The sequence below is a fragment of the Corticium candelabrum genome, chromosome 15 (assembly GCF_963422355.1).
Source record: "Corticium candelabrum chromosome 15, ooCorCand1.1, whole genome shotgun sequence".
Lineage (NCBI taxonomy): Eukaryota > Metazoa > Porifera > Homoscleromorpha > Homosclerophorida > Plakinidae > Corticium > Corticium candelabrum.
In genome coordinates, this window is record NC_085099.1 from 410,047 (window position 1) to 428,752 (window position 18,706).

Here is an 18,706-nt window from a genome sequence, read left to right on the forward strand (position 1 = left end):
GACGATGCACGTTCCCCTTCGCAAATTCCCGTAGAGCGCCAAATTTCTGTTGAAGACGACAACAACACCGCGGCCGCTTTGCACGCACACCGAAAATTCAAGCTGTCCGACTGCAGAACCACTATGCACAAACACTGCAGAATGTTACAAGTCAGGTACAGCTACACGTACCGCATGGAGCCTGAATGCGGCAACTTCGCTCTGTAGAGACGCCTGGTTGTTGGCCACTAGGGTAGGAAAACATGCACGTGCAATGTAGACTAAGCGTTGTTTGTAAGTGCTAAACCCGTATTAAAAGCAAATGACTAAACACCGTACAGGACGGACGGGACGCCGGATGGCTGAATTCTCGCGTACAGCACAGCTGCCAAACAAAGAGAGATGGAGCCTTACCGTGACATCACGTTCTATTGGTCGGTAATGACACCACTTCTCATCTATTGGTCATTTTCACCTGCGCTAATCGAGTCTAGAAATACGGTCGTACGTACGGTTGTCGGTCAGACGACTACTATACCCTTAGCCCTGATATCCGTGTCTGGGCAATAAAATTTGAGGTTTGTGTGTACACACAGATATATACACTTGTGTATATGTATATATATATATATATATACCGAGAGCTCGATGGATAGCCCTATGGGGCCACGCCACGGATTAGAAGCCTTGTTACGTTCGGCAATTATTTGAAGTTCCCGGATGAATTTACTTGCTAAGTCCCGGATTATCCTTGCCGCTATGAGAGGCATCTCTGTTTCGAGTTGTGCTGGTGACAGCCCTCTATTTAGAAACAAGCTTTCTTTCTACGAAGTGAGTAACACTATCAGTCCACTCACCACTCGTTTTACATCGATACATCGCTCTAGTGTTTAGGATCTCACCGATGCGCTCGAATCTCGAGTTGAAAGGATTATTGGCATTTGTAAAGAGCGAGAAGAACTCGCCAAGCGTGAGATGGCGTTGAATAGAGGTCTAGAAAGACAAGAAAATGCAAGTGTTCTTGATTGTGACGTCATGATGACGTTTTGTAAACAGAATTAGCGGCGCTGCTGGAGGAAACTACGATTCACGATCTAGATCCAGACGATGCCGACATGGTGAAAAATCTGGTGCATAGTTGAGGGTGTAGGTCACGTGACTTTCTGTGCTGCTACAGCTGGAGATGATGGAGTCATTTGTATCAGTTGTGCAACAAGTCGAAGAGCATCGAGAAAGAGTACTGGATCAAAGACGGTAAAACGTTTTATTATTGGTTAAACTGTGCCAAAAATTGACTATTAGGTTATTATTATTAATTATTAATTAGTAGTTTTATTATTTACTATTTATTATGTATTAACTATTTTTGGTAGAGATTATTTTTATATATTATTTTTATTATATGTTGTCATCACTATATAGGTAGGGTAAGTGGGCTTTACCCTCAGCTGGGTTCTCACCAACCCGGCAAGTTAGTCCCAGAGAGGTACATGATAAATTATATTATTATATATTTATATATATGATTTACTATTTATTATTTATTATTTATTATTTATTTTATTTTTTATTTTATTATTTATTATTTATTATATATTATTTATTTTATATTATTTTTTATATATTATATGTCGTGCTCAACCAGATCAGTCTGGTTTGTAAAGTCTATTACAAGTACCGGAAGCAAACCCTGCTTCAGAAGTACTTAGACCATCACGGCTGTCTAGAAAGAAGACATGACTTTACGAAGGATCCGAGTAGATCCCAGAAGCACTGTTTTCTGTAAGTGCTTCAGGTTGTGATGACCTGGAATAATGTCCAGCCACCGTGCAATACCTGCATGCACTGTGCCATATATTATTTATTATATATTTTTTATTATTATATATTATTTATTATATATTATTTATTATTTATTATTTATTATTTATTATATATATTTATTATTTATTACATATTATTTATTATTTATTATTTATTATATATATTTATTATTTATTACATATTATTTATTATTTATTATTTATTATATATATTTATTATTTATTATTTATTATTTAGTATATATTAAGTTTAGAATGTGAAAAGGTATATGATGCTTCAGAATGAATATATATGTTTGCATGTGTGTAGGATCGGTGTTGTTCAACCTTTAGAAAGTTTTCTCAAGGTTTGTTATCAGTAGTTTGTATTTTGCTTGGTTTTGAACGTTTGATATGACGTGTGTACGTAGACAGATGTTTTAGCTCTAAAAGACTTGATGTGTGCATTCAGGAAGGCGAATTCTAATGCTGATACTGCAACACAAAAATTGTGTCAAGTATGATGTGCATGTTCTAATGACAAAGGAATGAGACAGAGACGGATGGACAGACAGACAGACGAATGGACAGGCAAACAGACAGAGAAACAGATGGATGAATGGACAGACAGATAGGCAGACAGACAAACGTACAAACAGATAGACAAACATACAAACAGACGAATGGGCAGATAAACAGATGGATGAATGGACAGACAGATAGACAGACAGACAGACAAATGGACAGACAGGTAGACAGACAGACAAGCATGCAAACAGACAGACAGACGAATGGACAGGCAAACAGATGGATGAATGGACAGACAGACAGACAAACATACAGACAGACAGAAACACGCAGACAGACAGACAAACATACAGACAAATGGACACAGATGGACAGACAGACAGACAGACATATGTACAGACAGACATACGTACAGACAGACAGACAAATGTACAGACAGACTTGTACAATTTTAATTTACAAATTAATAATATTGATATCAATATAATGTATGTTGTTATGTTAGTGTAAACGAAATGATGTCGTTTTGCTGTCTGAGGTATCATTGGTCATCAAGTGTTGTGTGATGATGGTGTGTAAACATTGTGTGTCTAAGGCATCGATTCAGCTTCATGAAGCTCGACGTATTCAACATCGAACATCATGTCAATACATCATCGAAATGAATGCGCTTCATGAGAAGAAACGGCCAGAATTGCTGGAGAGGGTGGTAAGTATTTTGTGCAACAACTCATACAAGGCCCAAAAAATTGGTCCAACTAGTTGCCGTCATTTGACGAGTTTCCCAAAAAATTTGGTCTAGGGCATTATGTTGATATCAATCATGGTGTTTAGTGGTATACCGCCATTTTGTACGGCCTTCTAAAATTCAGTGCAGTGCAAGCATACAGTGCAGTATTCCATACTTTACAATGGCATGTAACCGAGAGTATCCAACACATTACCGCTGAGCCGATGGTAGGACGTGTTACACATTAGACAGAGCTAAGACAGACAGGGAAGACAATAGTGATAGCTAATTGAATTAGTGATTACGCACACCACCTCTCTTTGTCAAAACAAGGCGCGGTTTCAACCAGACTTTCACATATCACATTGTGGTAAAACTGTCCGTTTCGTGGTACTAAAATCGTATCTACCTATTTCGACCTACAAGATTTACCATTGTCTCCACTTTCTCACATGCTCCCTGGTCACAAACTTTATGCCTTTACTCTGTCAGAATCCTGAGCTGGCTCTCACACTACCCGTTTCATTATATGAGCAGTTTGTCAACATACATTGCTGGTGTATTATTTACTACGCGTACATGTCATTGTACGACAAATGTCCCAATGTGAGCGTCAAAGCGGTGCATGTTTCAGTACAGTACAGCTATCCGTCTGCATACCGAGAAAGCCATTACAAACTAAAAAGCCTTGGTCTGCTCTAGTCGTCATTTGACGACCTAGACACAACGTTAGTCGTCAGTTGTAAAATTTAACGTCAAATGACGACCTATTTTTCGAGTCGTGTCGTATTGATTGGATTGACTAATTACAGGTGGCCTTGATTAGTACTCTGCATGTGTTTTTAATAGTGATTGTGTTTGGTGCTTTGTTGCTTTGTGATGGGGCTTGGTCAGGGAGCAAATTGTGATTGTATATACTGTTACTTGGTGTCTGTAAGTTTGTATGTAGTTGGATGGATTGCATGCATGTGCATATGTGTAGAGTGAGACACACCACACACACACACACACACACACACACACACACACACACACACACACACACACACACACACACACACACACACACACACACACACGAGACAAAGTAACAGATTTACATGAAGAGCTATGAATAACTAGTGTATGGTTTCATGGTTGTGTGTTTGTGTTTCGCAGGTTGAGTTGTTGACGTGTGAAGCATCATTTCACAAATTGTGTCAGTTACAATTGCAGGAGGTGGAGGGGATGGTTGGGAGGCTTTTTACTCAAACGCAAGTACGTATGCTTAGGTTTTGATACAGATGGACAGACAGACAGACAGACAGGTGGGTGGGTGGACAGCAGTCAGGACAAACTGCTAATGAGACTTTACAATGCAGTTGCAAACTCACTGACTTCAGTCTATTTCTTTCATAGCAAATTAAAATGATGCAAGAAGAACAGAAGAAAATCGAGGAGTCGAATGCGAAGCGAATCACAGAAGAGGTCGGTTGTGTTCTCTCACAATGATTGCTTCTCATACACTCAATAGGCCAACAATTATTACAAAAACAAAATCAGACATAAAAATTTTTGTGAGAAATAAATTGCTCTGCTTGTTTAGGTTGAAGCCGCAAGAGCAAGAGACTTAGTAATTTTTCAAACCTACGATTTGCACCTTTCACCATCAACGACAGAAGCCAACAACAGGTACTGCACTGTATAGAGATATTTGTGACTATTGACTGGTGCACATAAACGTATGTGGTTTATTGATATCAACTGGAATTAGTTGTCGTGTTTTGTATTATGTGTAGCATGTTGCAAGCCGTAGTAGGCATTGCTCCTCCGTTGGTTCATAATGGTTCTCCCGTTGAAAAGCCGCTGGTCACTATGAAGTCGGGGTATCTCCTACGAGGTGAACCGCGGCTCCCGTTTGGAATGACGTTTGTACGACAATACTTTCATATCATTGATGGTTTACTTCTAAGTCAAGTATGCAGATAAATTGTGTTTGTTTGGCGAACAACACGAAAGTATTAGAGGTGTTGTGTGTATAGCGTGTTGGAAGAAACCAACCACAACTTGAAGTGAATTTGAAGCTTTGTACTGTCAAAGTAAGGACACAGTTTTGTATGAACATGGAAATTTATTAAACTATGGTAAATGATAAGTAATTAGGTAGATTTAATATCAATAATACTATTTATTGTTTAAGTATTAAATAGTTATATAGTATTCTAGTTGAATGTAGGTTGATATTAATAATTTTTTATTTATTTTAGAGTTCCTAAATTCTTGCATAAGAGGCAATAAATTTTAGTTGGTTGTATATGAAGATTGTAATGGGAGGCCATTACAAATGCATCTTTCCAGTCTTAATGTATTGTGAGATGCATCTCTTCTACACAATAGTCTAGCATTGTGAGATGCATCCCTCCAATACAATAGTGTAGTGTATTGTGAGGTGCATTCCTCCAATACAATAGTCTAGTATTATGAGATGCATTCCTCCAATACAATAGTCTAGTATTGTGAAATGCATCCCTCCAATACAATAGTCTAATGTATTGTGAGATGCATCCCTTCTAATACAATAGTGTATTGTGAGATGCATCCCTCCAGTACGATAGTCTAGACTAGTAGTGCATTGTCATATCATGGACACTCTGACTCATGTGATATGCTACTGCTGTGTTTTAGCATGCTACTGCTCAGGAGACGGAAAGAAACTTTTGTTTTCGTGTGATATCTCCCAACAAGACGTTGTTCCTTCAGGGTGAGAGTTCTCATGAGGTTGAGTCATGGATTACGGCTTTGCAGAATGCGACTGCCCATGCAATACTTTCACAACAGACAGTCTGTGAGGAAGACAAGAATCTTACTGTACCGAGGTACTGTTTGTATTTCATTTGTATTTCTATCTGTTTGTTTGCATTTCGTGTATGTTGTTTGTTTGTTTATTGTTTATTTATTGGTTGGTGTCTCTGTCCGTCTGTCTGTCTGTTAGATTGCTCGCGAATTATCTGACTTTGTTATATCCACAGACGTAAGATCCCACAGTCACACAGCAGCCCCGACATTACGAGTATTTCTACAGACAACGCAGAATCTCAGCATTTATCACTGAGTCCGTTTTCGGCTTTCACTACATCAGCAACAGACACTGTAGACGACATCTGGTCAGTACCAGGAAACGAGATTTGTGCCGACTGTGAGAAGGCAAAACCAAAATGGGCAAGGCAAGACTTTCTGTGTGTGTATGTGTGTGTGTGTGTGTGTGTGTGTGTGTGTGTGTGTGTGTGTGTGTGTGTGTACGTGTGTGTGTGTGCATGCGTGTGTGTGTGTGCATGCGTGTGTGTGTGTGTGTGTGTGTGTGTGTGTGTGTGTGTGTGTGTGTGTGTGTAGCTGACTGTTGTGTGACACGTTTGTATCTCTTGTATAGCGTCGTCGTGGGTGTCACTCTATGCATTGACTGCTCTGGAGTGCATCGTAGCTTAGGAGTCGATATTTCCCAGGTAACGTGTCTCTGCATGTGATCAAACACAAATATCAATGATCACACTCCCACAGGTAAAGTCACTAACGCTGGACACGCTCAAACCCGAGTGGATAGACAAACTAAAACGTGTCGGAAATAGAACCGCAAACGAGGTACACTAGAACGAAATTTAGTTTAACTGGAGTTCCGTCATTGTTGTGTTGTAGTTGTTTGAATACGAACTGCCGTCTGACTTCTCAAAAAGTGAGTTGACCATTGAGGCCAGATCAGTAAGTTTCTTGATGCTTGGATTTGCCGGTCCAGTTTTGAGCTTGACCAAAATACCTAATTTAATTAAAAGTTGATTTGCGCATGCGCAGTGATATTATGCTTACTGTAGAATGACTGGTAGTATACGTATACGTCCTACGACTACGTGTCAATGACTCCACGCGTGTTAACAGTGTGTGTGGTCCAATGAGTGTTACCTCATTCCGCTCGGTGTCTGCATCTTTTGTTTTACTGTCCGTTTTGTATCTCACGTTTGTATGCAGTGCAATGAAAACTGTGCATGCCCAAAGTGTCACATGCTCACTTTTTATTATTTCATCAGTCGTACCAATATATATATATATAATATATATATATATATATATATATATATATATGAATATTCAAGCATCAAAAAATGTAGTTGGTCTGGTCTGAATCAACTTTGTATGTCACACAGTCACGTCAACTTGTTTATGTAGACTTCAAGAATCAGGATGAGAGACGGCACTTTATTCGACAGAAATACGACGAGTTAACGTTCATGACCAAGAGTAACAGAGAAGCAGAGCAGACGCGACGTAAGCCAACAATCACTGATTTAATTAATATCAACGTTATTTTGTCATTGTTGGTCTGTCAGGGAGAGACGTGTTGGAGACGAAGAGACAGGCACAGGCTGCAGAGCGCAGTCATCGTCGTTATGCATCAGCCGACCAACTATTGGACTGCATTCCGAAGTCTTCTGTAGAGTCGTCGGCGCAACATGTTAAAGACAGAAGAGGATCGTTACAGACGAGTAAAGATGAGATATCAATGTTGACTAGTGACAGTGTGGCTGGGCCATCTGTACAGAAGGCTTCGTCGAGACATGTAAGTTAATATCAATTAACTAATTTTTATTAAATGTTTTGTGTTGAATTGAGTCTATTTTGTTGTGTGTTTGTGGTGGTGCAGTCTGGTGGTGTGTTTGGTCGTATCGGACAGTCTCTGAGGACGGTCAAGAACGCCATGATGGAATATACAAAGAACGAATTCTAGCTGTGAGTGTTGAGTGTGTATTACAGGTGAATGAGTATCGTGGAGGTTTGTTATTTATTGTTTTCTGGTAGAGTCTAGTGACATGGCACTGTTTGCTTGTAAACATAGTTTACTATTAAATCTATGTAAATCATTAAATAATTAAAGACACTCTAAACTCTTGGTTTCTTTGTTTTTCTTTATTTTTAATTTCAGACCCATTTTTCTGCACAATTATGTTCTGAATATATTTCTGCGTTTTCACATAACGAATGGACAAACAAACGAATAACATATTCCGTTTCCTTCTCCCTGTACCTGCCAAGAGGAGATATTGATAGAGAGGGGAATTAATTGGGTGGGCAATTATTTGGTGGGGTGGGGATTATTTTGTGGGGATTATTCGGTGCAATGCACTGCATTCTCATCTAATCTTAAATTTTGTAATCCAGATAAACTGGCCATGAAATCAAGTAGTACATAGTCCTGCTGTCTTCATTTTCCTATTGTGTTCTTTGCTATTGACTTGACAATGTCCCAAATGACGTCAACGTCAAACTCTGTTGTCTGGACGGACACTATGGACATACGCAGTACATACTGATCTCCCAGCTCTGTGCCAATCATGTAAATTTTGCCGGAGTCGTTGAGTGCTTGTAAGTACTTTTTGTTCAAGTCATTGCTACCCTAAACAATGTTACAGTCAGTACATACATAAGTGTTATGTTATATGATGATGAATGTGTAAATATGTACACACCTTGAGTCGAAAACAGACTAGACTCAGCATTGGTTTGACTGGAAACTCAAAGAGGTCTGAAGATCGAATTAGTGTCTCAAACTTCTTTGCTAGTTCAATATGCTGCAATACATGTAGACATAGAAATCAACTAGTTGTGTGGAGTGGTGTGTGTGTGTGTGTGGTGTGTGTGTGTGTGTGATGTGTGTGTAAGTGGTGTGCGTGTGTGGTGTGCGTGTGTGGTGTGCGTGTGTGGTGTGTGTGTGGTGTGCGTGTGTGGTGTGTGTGTGTGTGTGTGTGTGTGTGTGTGTGTGTGTGTGTGTGTGTGTGTGTGTGTGTGTGTGTGTGTGTTCATCCTATAACACTACACATAAACATCTCAATAACCACCAGTTAATCACTCTCCACATCTCATGAATCTGACCTTTCTAATGTATTTCTGTATTCCTGAAATTCCATACAATCTCAACACAAACCACAGCTTCAAAGAGCGAAACCGCCTGCCTAGAGGAATCTGCAAGTGCTGCCACAATACAACACAACACACCATCATAACCATTACTATAGACATTAAATATCATATCATAGTAAGTCTCACTCGGTAATCCAGGACTGCACCTAAAACAAGCAGAGAAACTAAGCCTACAACTTGAAGGTACATTGGAAGTTGATGTCAACTACCTGAATCTGATTCTGCATACCGTAGATAGGCAGGATCGACAGTGAATGCACTGATAACTGCTGCTCGTCGCTTCAACCTATCACAACAGATCAACGTCGACACGTAACTCTGGACAGACACTCTACATACAAACAGACCACATGCAAGAGCAGTCAAAGCTTGTCAACATCCATTTGTGAGGATTGAAGTTGAATGACTCCGCATACTGAACAGTTCAAACAATCACACTTGCATGTGTTAACAATATTGTGATGGCGTCACCTCCACTCCATTGAGCAGTGGCCTGTATTCTGGACAAATGAATGCATTGCCTGCATATGCAGCATCAATGTGCATCCATAAGCCGAACTTTTGACCTAACAGGTAAATCAACAATTCATTCTGTTGACACACACACACACACACACACACACACACACACACACACACACACACACACACAGGTATCTATTGAATTTAATGCCTGGTGGCCTTCTAATGGATGACTGTGGCTCTACAAATTATATGTTGCCAATTCAAAAAAACAAGAACACACTTTATTTGCTATTATATGCATTCAGTGCATGCATCTCTTTACATAGAGAAAACAGACATCCATTGCTGCTAGCTTGTTGACTTACAGATCGGACCCAGTTCCAACAGATTATCAAAAGCACAAGATGATGTTGTGCCAAGAGTTGTCAGGAGCTGTAAAAGAAACGAAACTTACTGTATTGTCACTGTATACTCTTTGTTGATAGTTTTTATAGTTCGAATGTCTCTATCTGTTTACTGTCTGTCTGTCTATTTGTCTGTCTGCCTTATGCTTGCCTCTCAGTATTCTCTTTCAAATCATGACTTCTATCTAATCAGACTTACATAAAATGGATGTAAACCAGCTTCCACATCTTCCTACCATTTCTCATGTTAGAAACATTTATCAAACGCATAAATTTGAGTAACCAACTCTAATAGCAATTTCTAGAGCTGCTCCTCTCAGAGAAAAATCTTTATCTGATGGCAGCCTTCGAAATTTGACTCCAGCAATAATGGCAGCTTTGTCGTATGAACTATGGGCCTATAAAACACAGAAGTCAACTCACATACTGTACAGATGTGTATTCATTTATACACACACAAACAGAAAAAGACAAAGCATCAATTGACAACAAACAACAGATACAAGAACTCATCTTATCCACTTTTATTTCCATTTGCATTTGTTGGTGATTGTTTGTTTGTATTGTTATGTTTCTAACCTGGTCTGATCCATAGGCAATCAATTTTCCTTGAGCTTCATGATCTTTCAGCTCTGGTATCTCGGACTGCAATTTCTTCACTGCTTCATGACGTGCTGCAAGCATGGCAACTAGAGTTGCCTCGGATGCAGTTCCCTAACAACAACAGTAATCATGACAGTGAGACTCTTGACAATTAACACAATTAACTTCTTACTTGAATAACTCCTCCTCCTTGTGGACTCTTGCCATTCTCAGCTTCTGCTAAAAATTCTGAAGGTAACTTTAGAGCTTTTCCTGTGAATTTCCAAAGTATAGTAGACTCATTTTAATTTTTAAATATTCAAGAAGCTACATACCCAACCAATCAAGAACAACAGTTTCTAATTCTGTAATAGCTGGTGAAGCAATCTACAAAATTACACAAATAGTTTTCAATGTCAATTGATCATATATAGCTTCCAATATGTGCTGCTCATGTGAGTAGTAAGCAAACACAAGCAACATCATAAATGTTTGTCTCGACTACAAAAATTGTGGCAACCACAATGAAAAACTTACCTGAGTAGCACATAGAAGACAACTGTACCAGGAAAACAGACACACACACACACACACACACACACACACACACACCAGACAAACAAACAAACAGAAGGACAGGGCTCTTAATAGGAACCCTTGACTATATTTATCTGCTCTTAGCACAGCTAGACAACACTTACAACTACTGATTTTATCTACTTAGAATTCTGACCCACGAAAAACCAATATTCGGCATTCCATTGCATAACATGTCAGCCAGAAAAGAGGGAAACGAGAAACCAGACGGATAGTAGGCAACAAACTGTGGATGCAACCAGTGAGTTATCTAAAAACAATCACAATCACTAGTAGCGGACCAACTATCTCCATTAATTAATTAATTAATATTCTCTAGTCCATGTCAACTAACTCCAGGCATGATCACTCTTTCTATGTCCTTCACAACGTCTTCCCATTTCTCTGGCTCGTTTGGAGCTTCGGACGGCAAGAGAGGCCTCAAATAGCCAGGCTGAACGTCAGACAACACGCGACGTTCGCGTATAGTTGAATAGTAGTCAGCAACGATGTCAACCATCTCTTTGCCGCGACGACGAAACTCATCCACATCCATGAGTATTATGCCTCAAGAGATCAAACGCACCAGTAGGACACTCCGACGAGTTTTTCAATTTATGTGCTATCCGCCCCGCGTACACCGGGTGGGGTTGATATCGTTTTGATGGTGACATCGTTGTGATGGTAAGGGACGGGGCTGTTGTGTACTCTGTGCCTTATTTGGTAAGTTTGAATGTAGCGTTGCTCCTGGCACCTGTGCGTAGCCAGACCCTTATCCCGCCCTCATGCCGCGCGGAGAGAGGCGGGGTTAGGGTCTGGCTACGCGAGACTATGTGTGAGCGCCGTGATGGCCGACCACGCCCATAATACTCGCTCACTCCAGTGACGCGAGACAAATGCCTAATCCAGAGCAGCCGTAAACCCTACTGATATTAATAATTTTGAATATTTTATTTTAAAAATAACCGTTCCCGCAATAACTGTAGAAGTAATTATCCGGGATCTTGTTACGAGCGTGCGCAGTACGTTCGTTCCGCATGGCGCGCTGTGTCATGCGGAAACATCGAGAAAGTGATCGGTGGCTGACAGGACACAAAAAGGGCGATGTCATTGTCTTCGTGTAATGCCGCCTCCCATTCGGTACAGTGACGTTTCATTGATTTTTTCTGCACCCGTATGTAGTGTGTCTGTACACCCGTATGTGGTGTGGTGCTGTCGGGAGTTGTGATAGCAAAGTTATGCAAAAGTAAACCGGTAATTGAAAATGCTACCTAATATAGTCTTGAACTGTGTTGCTAAAAATTGGTGTTTGAAAATAAAATAAAATTGTTTAGAAGATCTTCAAGAAGTTAGTACAGTAGAGTACTTGAAAACAATTAGTATCAGTAGGGTACAGAGCCACAGAGAGAGACTTTCTTTCTGTATACTCAAGTAACATAATCTTTCCAAAGAACGTCATGTCTCAGTAGACAACAAGCACTACACCAGCAACAGCAGCAGCAGCAGCAGCAACAGCGTAATCACAAAAACTGAAAAAGCAAAGCTGTGCAAGAAATCTTGCAAAAGAGCAAGGAAACTGGTGGATTTGTTGTGTGCAAAAACAGGCAGTTTTCGAGCTATAAATTGTAGGCACAATTTGCTTCTACCCTACACTGCATGTCTCTAGCAGACTGAGCGCAGCATGGAATGATCAAGATCTACATCAGTGGCATAGCTACGAGGTTTGCAGGGGTTCCATGGGAGTTCAGTAATCTCGCTCTTAGGGCGTGGTCATTTTTAGAATTACATGGTCGCATCTGTTGCTACTGTACACTTCGTGATCAGCAATCTGGATCATCAATTCTAATTGGACTCTAAGCTACTTTTAAATTAATATTAAAATATATCATTAATATCAATTAGAACTTCAATATCTTTTTAATTTTGTGCATTCTTGTTCTGAATCTGTTTCTACCTTTTTGCATATTTTGTCATTAGAGAAATGGACATGCAGATAAACAAACTATCATCTAAAATTTATAATTTAGTAAACTGAGCTTTAAAATCAAATAATAAATAGTCCCACAGTCTTCATTTTCCCACTGTGTTGTTTGCTATTGACTTGACAATGTCCCAAGTGATGTCAATGTCAGACTCTTTTGTTTGGGTAGACCCTATGCACATACGCAGTACATACTGATCTCCCAGCTCTGTGCCAATCATGTAAATTGTGCCAGAGTCGTTGAGTGCTTTTAAGTACTTTTTGTTCAAGTCATTGCTGCCCTAAACAATGTTACAGTCAGTACGTACATAAGTGTTATGTTACATGATGATGAATGTGTAAATATGTACACCTTGAGTCGAAAGCAGACGAGGCCCAGCACTGGTTTGACTGGAAACTCAAAGAGATCTGAAGATCGAATTAGTGTCTCAAACTTCTTTGCTAGTTGAATTTGCTGCAAGACATCGAAATCAACTAGTTGATCAATTATTCATTCATAAGCCACACTAAGCAATAATGGCACCAGCATGCTCACATACAAATGGGTATTGGTGTCACCGTGTGTGTGTGTGGTGTGTGTGTGTGTGTGTGTGTGTGTGTGTGTGTGTGTGTGTGTGTGTGTGTCAATTTACTCAGCTCATGAGTAAATTACCTTTCTAATAAATTGCTGTAGTCCTGTAATTCCGTATAGTCTTAACACAAACCACAGCTTCAAAGATCGAAATCGCCTCCCTAGAGGAATCTCCCAGTCCTGCCACAATACAACACAATGCACCATCGTGATCATTGCTATAAAATCAAATTAAATATTTATGATAAAAAATCTCACTCGATAATCCACAACGAGACCTAAATTAGGAAGAAACACTAAGACACAACTCGACGCCACTGTAAGCTGATGTCAACTACCTGAGTCTGATGCTGCATTCTGCAAAACGACAGGATCAACAGAAAGTGCATTGATAATTGCTGCTCGTCGCTTCAGCCTACCACAACAGACGAATGTCAACAAGCAACTCAGACTTGATCCCTACATACAGTGTTTAGCAAACATACCACAAGCAAGAGCAATCAAAGCTTGTCAACATCCATTTGTGAGGATTGAAGTTGAATGACTCCGCATACTGAACAGTTTAAACAGTCAGTGTTACCGATGATACAATTAATTAATTGTGACAGCATCACCTCCACTCCATTGAGCAGTGGCCTGTATTCCGGACAAATGAATGCACTGCCAGCATATGCAGCATCAATGTGCATCCATAAGCCAAACTTTTGACCTGACAAACAGTCAACAATTCATTCCGTTTGTACAAGTACAAACAACCGCAAACACTAATTCAAAGGAGATACACTTACAGATCGGACCCAGTTCTAACAGATTATCGAAAGCACACGATGATGTTGTGCCAAGAGTTGCCAGTAGCTGTGAAAAATATTTAAAATATTTGAGACAACTGTTTGTGTTATAGACTGTGATATTTTAAGTTACTGTCTCTTATGTTACTGTCTCTATCTGTTTGCTGTCTGTCTGTCTGTTTGTCTGTCTGTCTATCTGTCTGTCTGTCTGTCTGTCTCGATCTGTCTGTCTCTGTCTGTCTGATGTTTCATATGCCAGGGTCAGTGTCATCTCTTATGTCTGTTATCTTCAATTAGTTAGCAAACTTGAACTGTTATCTGTTCTAATGCAAATCTGTCCATGACACATACATAAAATGGATGTAAACCAGCTTGTACATCTTCCTGCAGTGACATTGAAATTAATTTCTTAATTAAGAAATGTGTGAAACATATAAATTGGAGTAGCAAACCTTACTTTAATGACGGTTTCTAAAGCTTCTCCTCTTAAAGAAAAATTTTCATCAGTTGGCAACTTTCTAAGTTTGACTGCAGCAATAATGGCGGCTTTGTCAAATGAACTATTAGCCTACAAACATATGATGATCAATACATGCCTACAAACACACAGACAGACACAAAGCACAAACAGCAACAATTAACAACAACATATAAACAGCAACACAAAACAAACAGACAAGCAAAAACACACGAAACAACCAACAGACACGTAAATAGAAAAGCTAGACAAACAGCCAAAGAAATTATAATCAAACAAATTAATACAAATGGCAACCAAAGGATGAGAATTAATTAAGCAGTTCATGTTACACCTGGTCTGATCCATATGCAATCAATTTCCCTTGAGCTTCATGGTCTTTTAGCTCTGGTAACTCTAACTGCAATTTCTTCACTGCTTCATGACGTGCTGCAAGCATGGCAACTAGAGTTGCCTCGGATGCAGTTCCCTAACAACAACAGTAATCATGACGTTGTTGACAACAAGATACTAATAATTTCTCACTTGAATGACTCCTCCTCCTTTCTGACTTTCTCTATGCTCGTTTTGTAGTAAAAATTCTGAAGGCAACTTCAGAGCTATTCCTGCACAAATATTTACAAACTCCATTTACAGTGACCGTTAATAGTTAAATATTAAAGAAGTCACATACCCAACCAATCAAGAACAATCATTTCTAATTCTGTAGCAGCTGGTGAAGTTATCTAACACAATTGAATATGTAAAACTTAATATCTGTGCTGCTCATGACATGAGTGTCAGTGTGTAGCAACAAACACAAGCAGCATCTTCAATCATACAGTTACAATGATATTTAGTCAGTTACAATAATGTTTTAGGAAACATGGCAACCACAATGGCAAATATCATCTCAATCAGTGGCACATGCTAGATACCAGTTTGCACTCAATTGCTGCGACTATCACTTGGCATCCCTTTGAGACTTGGAATGTCCCTCCCCCTTTAGACTGGCTTCCTAAATGCCACTGTGGGACTTTGCTAGATGACAGCAGCTATCACCTTGTGACTTAATTGCAAGTCAGGAGCGGTCCTATTTGGACTCACGAGGCCACTGCATATCTAAATGGTCTGACTGTCTACGGGATCTTCATATTCATCACCGAAGCGAGCCTAGACATCGCTACTCCAACTCAGACAACAGACCTGACATCATAGTCTACGACCCTGAGACAGGAACCAACATTGATTTAGACATTGCCATGGCCCATCCATGGAGTTCAGACATCTTCCCTAACTCAGCCGAGGAAGATGGTGCAGCTGCAAAAAGAAGAGAAGAACAAAAAATGAAAATACAGAAAGGTATGGCTTCCTGGTGGATCAATGGTCAAAGTCACTCCCCTAGTCATGGAACACTTTGGGAGATGGGGAGAAGAGGAAAAGAAGTTTTTGCAGAAGATTTCAAAACATTCATTGGACAAAATTGGAAGGCCAAATGCACCAGAGTTTATTGACTATTGGAGGAAGAGATTCTCAGTACAACTGCAGAAGTGTAACGCCAAAGTCCTTCTGAAGAAGAGTTCCGCACTTTGCAGTGTTGGTGTCAACAAGCTCTTGTCTTCCTGCACCCAGTTTTTAGTCACTGATTGTCTCTGGGTTGCTGCATGCTTGTAGTTTATAGCTCATTCTTAGTGAAGTGTGTAGTGTGTAGATTATGGACAAGGTACATTTGAACTTTTAAGTACTTAATTACTATTTTGCTGAAATGTAATATAGTCTTGTGTTTGAAAATATATGATGGACAGACAGACAGACAGAGATATCCCATTTACAACTAGAGCACTGACAGCAACTACTTAATTATATAGCATCTCTCTTTCCTGACCCATGAAAAGCCAATAGTGTGCACTCCATTACATAACATGTCAGCCAGGAGAGAAGGGAATGAGAAACCCAATGGAAAATAGGCGTGAAACTGTGGATGTAACCAGTGAGTTATCTAAAAAAACAAAAATTTATTACTAACTTTCAATTAAAATAAAATAAAAACTCTCCATTATAATTTCAGTATATAATTGCATGTGCCTAGTGCTATCTAGACTACGCACTATGCATTGTTTACTAAGTTAACTAACAAACTAACTCCAGGCATGATCGCTCGTTCTATGTCTTTCACAATGTCTTCCCATTTCTCTGGCTCGTTTGGAGCTGTAAACGGCAAGAGAGACCTCAAATAGCCAGGCTGAACGTCAGACAACACGCGACGTTCACGTATAGTTGAGTAATAGTCAGCTATCATGTCAACCATCTCTTTCCCGCGACGACGAAACTCATCCACATCCATGATGATGTAATATTAAGATACAAACTTGAGGACTCCGACCCTTCTAGAGGCTCAATCACGCCTGGTGGTAGACTATGCATGATGTATGAATAATATGTAAGCACGTGTTGTTGTCTTTGTCTCTTCAGCCAATCACGTGCACAACAATCTTAATGTTGCACGTAATTCGTTGCATTACAGGATTCTGAGGACTGACGTAAATGCTAACACATGCACCTACTGTGGCTTCAGCTAGCAAGGTTGCACTTAGATGTAAGGTAGTCACTGGCAATGCCCTAGTACTACAGTAAACATAGTAGTAGTAATTAATTAAAACGGCTCCGCTCTGCCTAAACAGCAGCCCTCTGTCCGTCCGTCAGCATTTTAGTCTGGCTAGCCAAACATACACTTGGGGTCACCCCGGGTGGTATGAATGCAAATGTATGGATGTCCAACAAACACTTCACCTTTTACAGTGTTCATATCTATGGAATTCTGGTAAAGTGCTAATGTCTGATTTATTGCAGGTTGTAAGCACAATATCAATTTTGTAATCAACACATAAACACTCTAAAATCCTGGTTTTCTCTGCTTTTTCTTCAATTTTAATTTCAGTCCCATTTTTCTTGCCTTCTTCTGCTCGATTCTCTCCTGAATGTGTCTCTGTCTTTTCTCTTGTCTTTCTATTTGTTTTTCCTTTTGACTCCCAATTCGTTTTTTCCAGTCTCTTGAAGACCTATCCTTTTGTTTTTGTCTTCGTTTTGCTGCTTTCTTTAGCAGACTAATGTCATCTGTTTGTTTGATTCCTTCAGCTTTCTCAGTTGCCGTTTTCCACGCTATTTTCTCTGCTTTTGCCTCTGCTTTATCCGGGTTCTCCATTTTCAATTCATTTAACTTTGTGCGCCGTTTCTCTGCCTTCTCAATGAGCTTGCGAAAATCTTTATTCATTTTTCTTGAAGACGAAGCATCATGTGTACCATCTGTCACGCCCGTTGTAAAATCAAACTTACTGAACACCACTTCACCATCATCGTTTACTATTTCCTGTCTTGGTTTTTGAGAAATTGTGGTAGTCTGTCTACCAACTTTTGATTTTGACTTCTTTTTCCCTTTCTTTTCATCTCGTTTCGTCTTCTTTCGCTGCTGAGATGCTGTGTCATTACTGGCCGGTGCTTTACGCTTAGCTCTTGCTTCCTCAATCTTCTCACGGAGCCTCAACCTTAACTCAGCAACACTTCGACTTTCCTCACAATCCACGCGCAGCCTTGGTCTCTTTGCGCTGTTATCTTTCTCGATTTCAGAATCATCTGACTCTCTTTGAGCATCAAGTTCAACCTGCAGTTCTAAAACTGACTTCTGAGCTTCAGGGTTAAGACGCAAACGTTTGGCCTTCTTTGATGCATCCTTGATCTCCTGCTTGGGAGCTTTCTGATTCTTGTTCTTCCAATACTTGTTCTCATTCTCCTTCAGCGGCAAATAATAGTCTTTAGCAGGAATAAGTGAAAGAATAGAATTGAAATAAGCCGAATGGCGAGCAAGCCGCTCATCCAAGTCTTCCATTTCTTGTTAATATCAAC

General features: G+C 39.8%; 4 protein-coding genes and 1 long non-coding RNA gene across 6 annotated transcripts; 2 read left to right on the top strand and 3 right to left on the bottom strand.

Moving 5' to 3' along the window:
• The first annotated feature begins 718 nt into the window (after positions 1-718).
• Positions 719-8,301, top strand: LOC134190494 (arf-GAP with coiled-coil, ANK repeat and PH domain-containing protein 2-like). 2 transcript variants are annotated; one of them, XM_062658947.1, is made up of 22 exons: positions 725-810; positions 874-970; positions 1,036-1,097; positions 1,157-1,233; positions 2,113-2,149; positions 2,213-2,299; positions 2,815-2,847; positions 2,905-3,018; positions 4,198-4,296; positions 4,438-4,506; positions 4,625-4,710; positions 4,818-4,995; positions 5,061-5,117; positions 5,704-5,894; positions 6,048-6,242; positions 6,446-6,518; positions 6,574-6,654; positions 6,709-6,745; positions 7,234-7,332; positions 7,395-7,624; positions 7,709-7,794; positions 8,224-8,301. In XM_062658947.1, the coding sequence occupies exons 1-21, from the start codon at positions 739-741 to the stop codon at positions 7,790-7,792; spliced, it is 2,058 nt and encodes a 685-aa protein (XP_062514931.1). In that variant the 5' UTR covers positions 725-738; the 3' UTR covers positions 7,793-7,794; positions 8,224-8,301. The 2 variants fall into 2 exon arrangements, with proteins under 2 accessions (XP_062514932.1, XP_062514931.1); XM_062658948.1 differs by lacking the exon at positions 8,224-8,301 and having other exon boundaries at positions 719-810; positions 867-970; positions 7,709-8,154.
• Positions 8,189-11,744, bottom strand: LOC134190495 (aromatic-L-amino-acid decarboxylase-like). The gene is made up of 15 exons (XM_062658949.1): positions 11,365-11,744; positions 11,167-11,280; positions 10,769-10,820; positions 10,627-10,706; positions 10,431-10,565; positions 10,139-10,249; positions 10,051-10,083; positions 9,813-9,879; positions 9,454-9,548; positions 9,330-9,397; positions 9,192-9,268; positions 9,109-9,128; positions 8,935-9,033; positions 8,532-8,633; positions 8,189-8,458 (listed from the first exon to the last, which is right to left on the bottom strand). Exons 1-15 carry the CDS (start codon positions 11,563-11,565, stop codon positions 8,267-8,269), a joined length of 1,446 nt encoding a protein of 481 aa, XP_062514933.1. The 5' UTR covers positions 11,566-11,744; the 3' UTR covers positions 8,189-8,266.
• A 291-nt stretch (positions 11,745-12,035) lies between these two features.
• On the top strand, positions 12,036-12,646 carry LOC134191658 (uncharacterized). The gene is made up of 3 exons (XR_009971828.1): positions 12,036-12,129; positions 12,192-12,263; positions 12,344-12,646. It is a non-coding gene; the product is annotated as an uncharacterized LOC134191658 (long non-coding RNA).
• Positions 12,647-12,852: 206 nt separating this feature from the next.
• On the bottom strand, positions 12,853-17,193 carry LOC134191418 (aromatic-L-amino-acid decarboxylase-like). The gene is made up of 15 exons (XM_062660034.1): positions 16,950-17,193; positions 16,692-16,805; positions 15,501-15,552; positions 15,353-15,432; positions 15,162-15,296; positions 14,807-14,917; positions 14,701-14,733; positions 14,350-14,416; positions 14,176-14,270; positions 14,047-14,114; positions 13,900-13,976; positions 13,820-13,839; positions 13,643-13,741; positions 13,343-13,444; positions 12,853-13,271 (listed from the first exon to the last, which is right to left on the bottom strand). Exons 1-15 carry the CDS (start codon positions 17,148-17,150, stop codon positions 13,080-13,082), a joined length of 1,446 nt encoding a protein of 481 aa, XP_062516018.1. The 5' UTR covers positions 17,151-17,193; the 3' UTR covers positions 12,853-13,079.
• Positions 17,194-17,477: 284 nt separating this feature from the next.
• On the bottom strand, positions 17,478-18,689 carry LOC134191089 (uncharacterized). The gene has a single exon (XM_062659653.1). It carries the CDS (start codon positions 18,687-18,689, stop codon positions 17,700-17,702), a length of 990 nt encoding a protein of 329 aa, XP_062515637.1. The 3' UTR covers positions 17,478-17,699.
• Positions 18,690-18,706: the final 17 nt, after the last annotated feature.

Bases quoted from the DNA above. Each gene is read 5' to 3' on its own strand.
- LOC134191089 (XM_062659653.1), bottom strand. From the start codon at position 18,689: ATGGAAGACTTGGATGAGCGGCTTGCTCGCCATTCGGCTTATTTCAAT.
- LOC134190495 (XM_062658949.1), bottom strand. From the start codon at position 11,565: ATGGATGTGGATGAGTTTCGTCGTCGCGGCAAAGAGATGGTTGACATC. The intron at 9,549-9,812 runs GTAAGTCAACAA...TTTACCTGTTAG, and splicing joins GTTGGAACTGGGTCCGATCT to GTCAAAAGTTCGGCTTATGG. The intron at 9,398-9,453 runs GTGACGCCATCA...TGAACTGTTCAG, and splicing joins CACTGCTCAATGGAGTGGAG to TATGCGGAGTCATTCAACTT.
- LOC134190494 (XM_062658947.1), top strand. From the start codon at position 739: ATGAGAGGCATCTCTGTTTCGAGTTGTGCTGGTGACAGCCCTCTATTT. The intron at 2,848-2,904 runs GTATCATTGGTC...TGTGTGTCTAAG, and splicing joins ATGTCGTTTTGCTGTCTGAG to GCATCGATTCAGCTTCATGA. The intron at 4,507-4,624 runs GTCGGTTGTGTT...CTGCTTGTTTAG, and splicing joins CGAAGCGAATCACAGAAGAG to GTTGAAGCCGCAAGAGCAAG.
- LOC134191418 (XM_062660034.1), bottom strand. From the start codon at position 17,150: ATGGATGTGGATGAGTTTCGTCGTCGCGGGAAAGAGATGGTTGACATG. The intron at 14,417-14,700 runs GTATGTGTCATG...TATTTTTCACAG, and splicing joins CTGGTTTACATCCATTTTAT to CTACTGGCAACTCTTGGCAC. The intron at 13,445-13,642 runs GTAATTTACTCA...GATGTCTTGCAG, and splicing joins TACAGCAATTTATTAGAAAG to CAAATTCAACTAGCAAAGAA.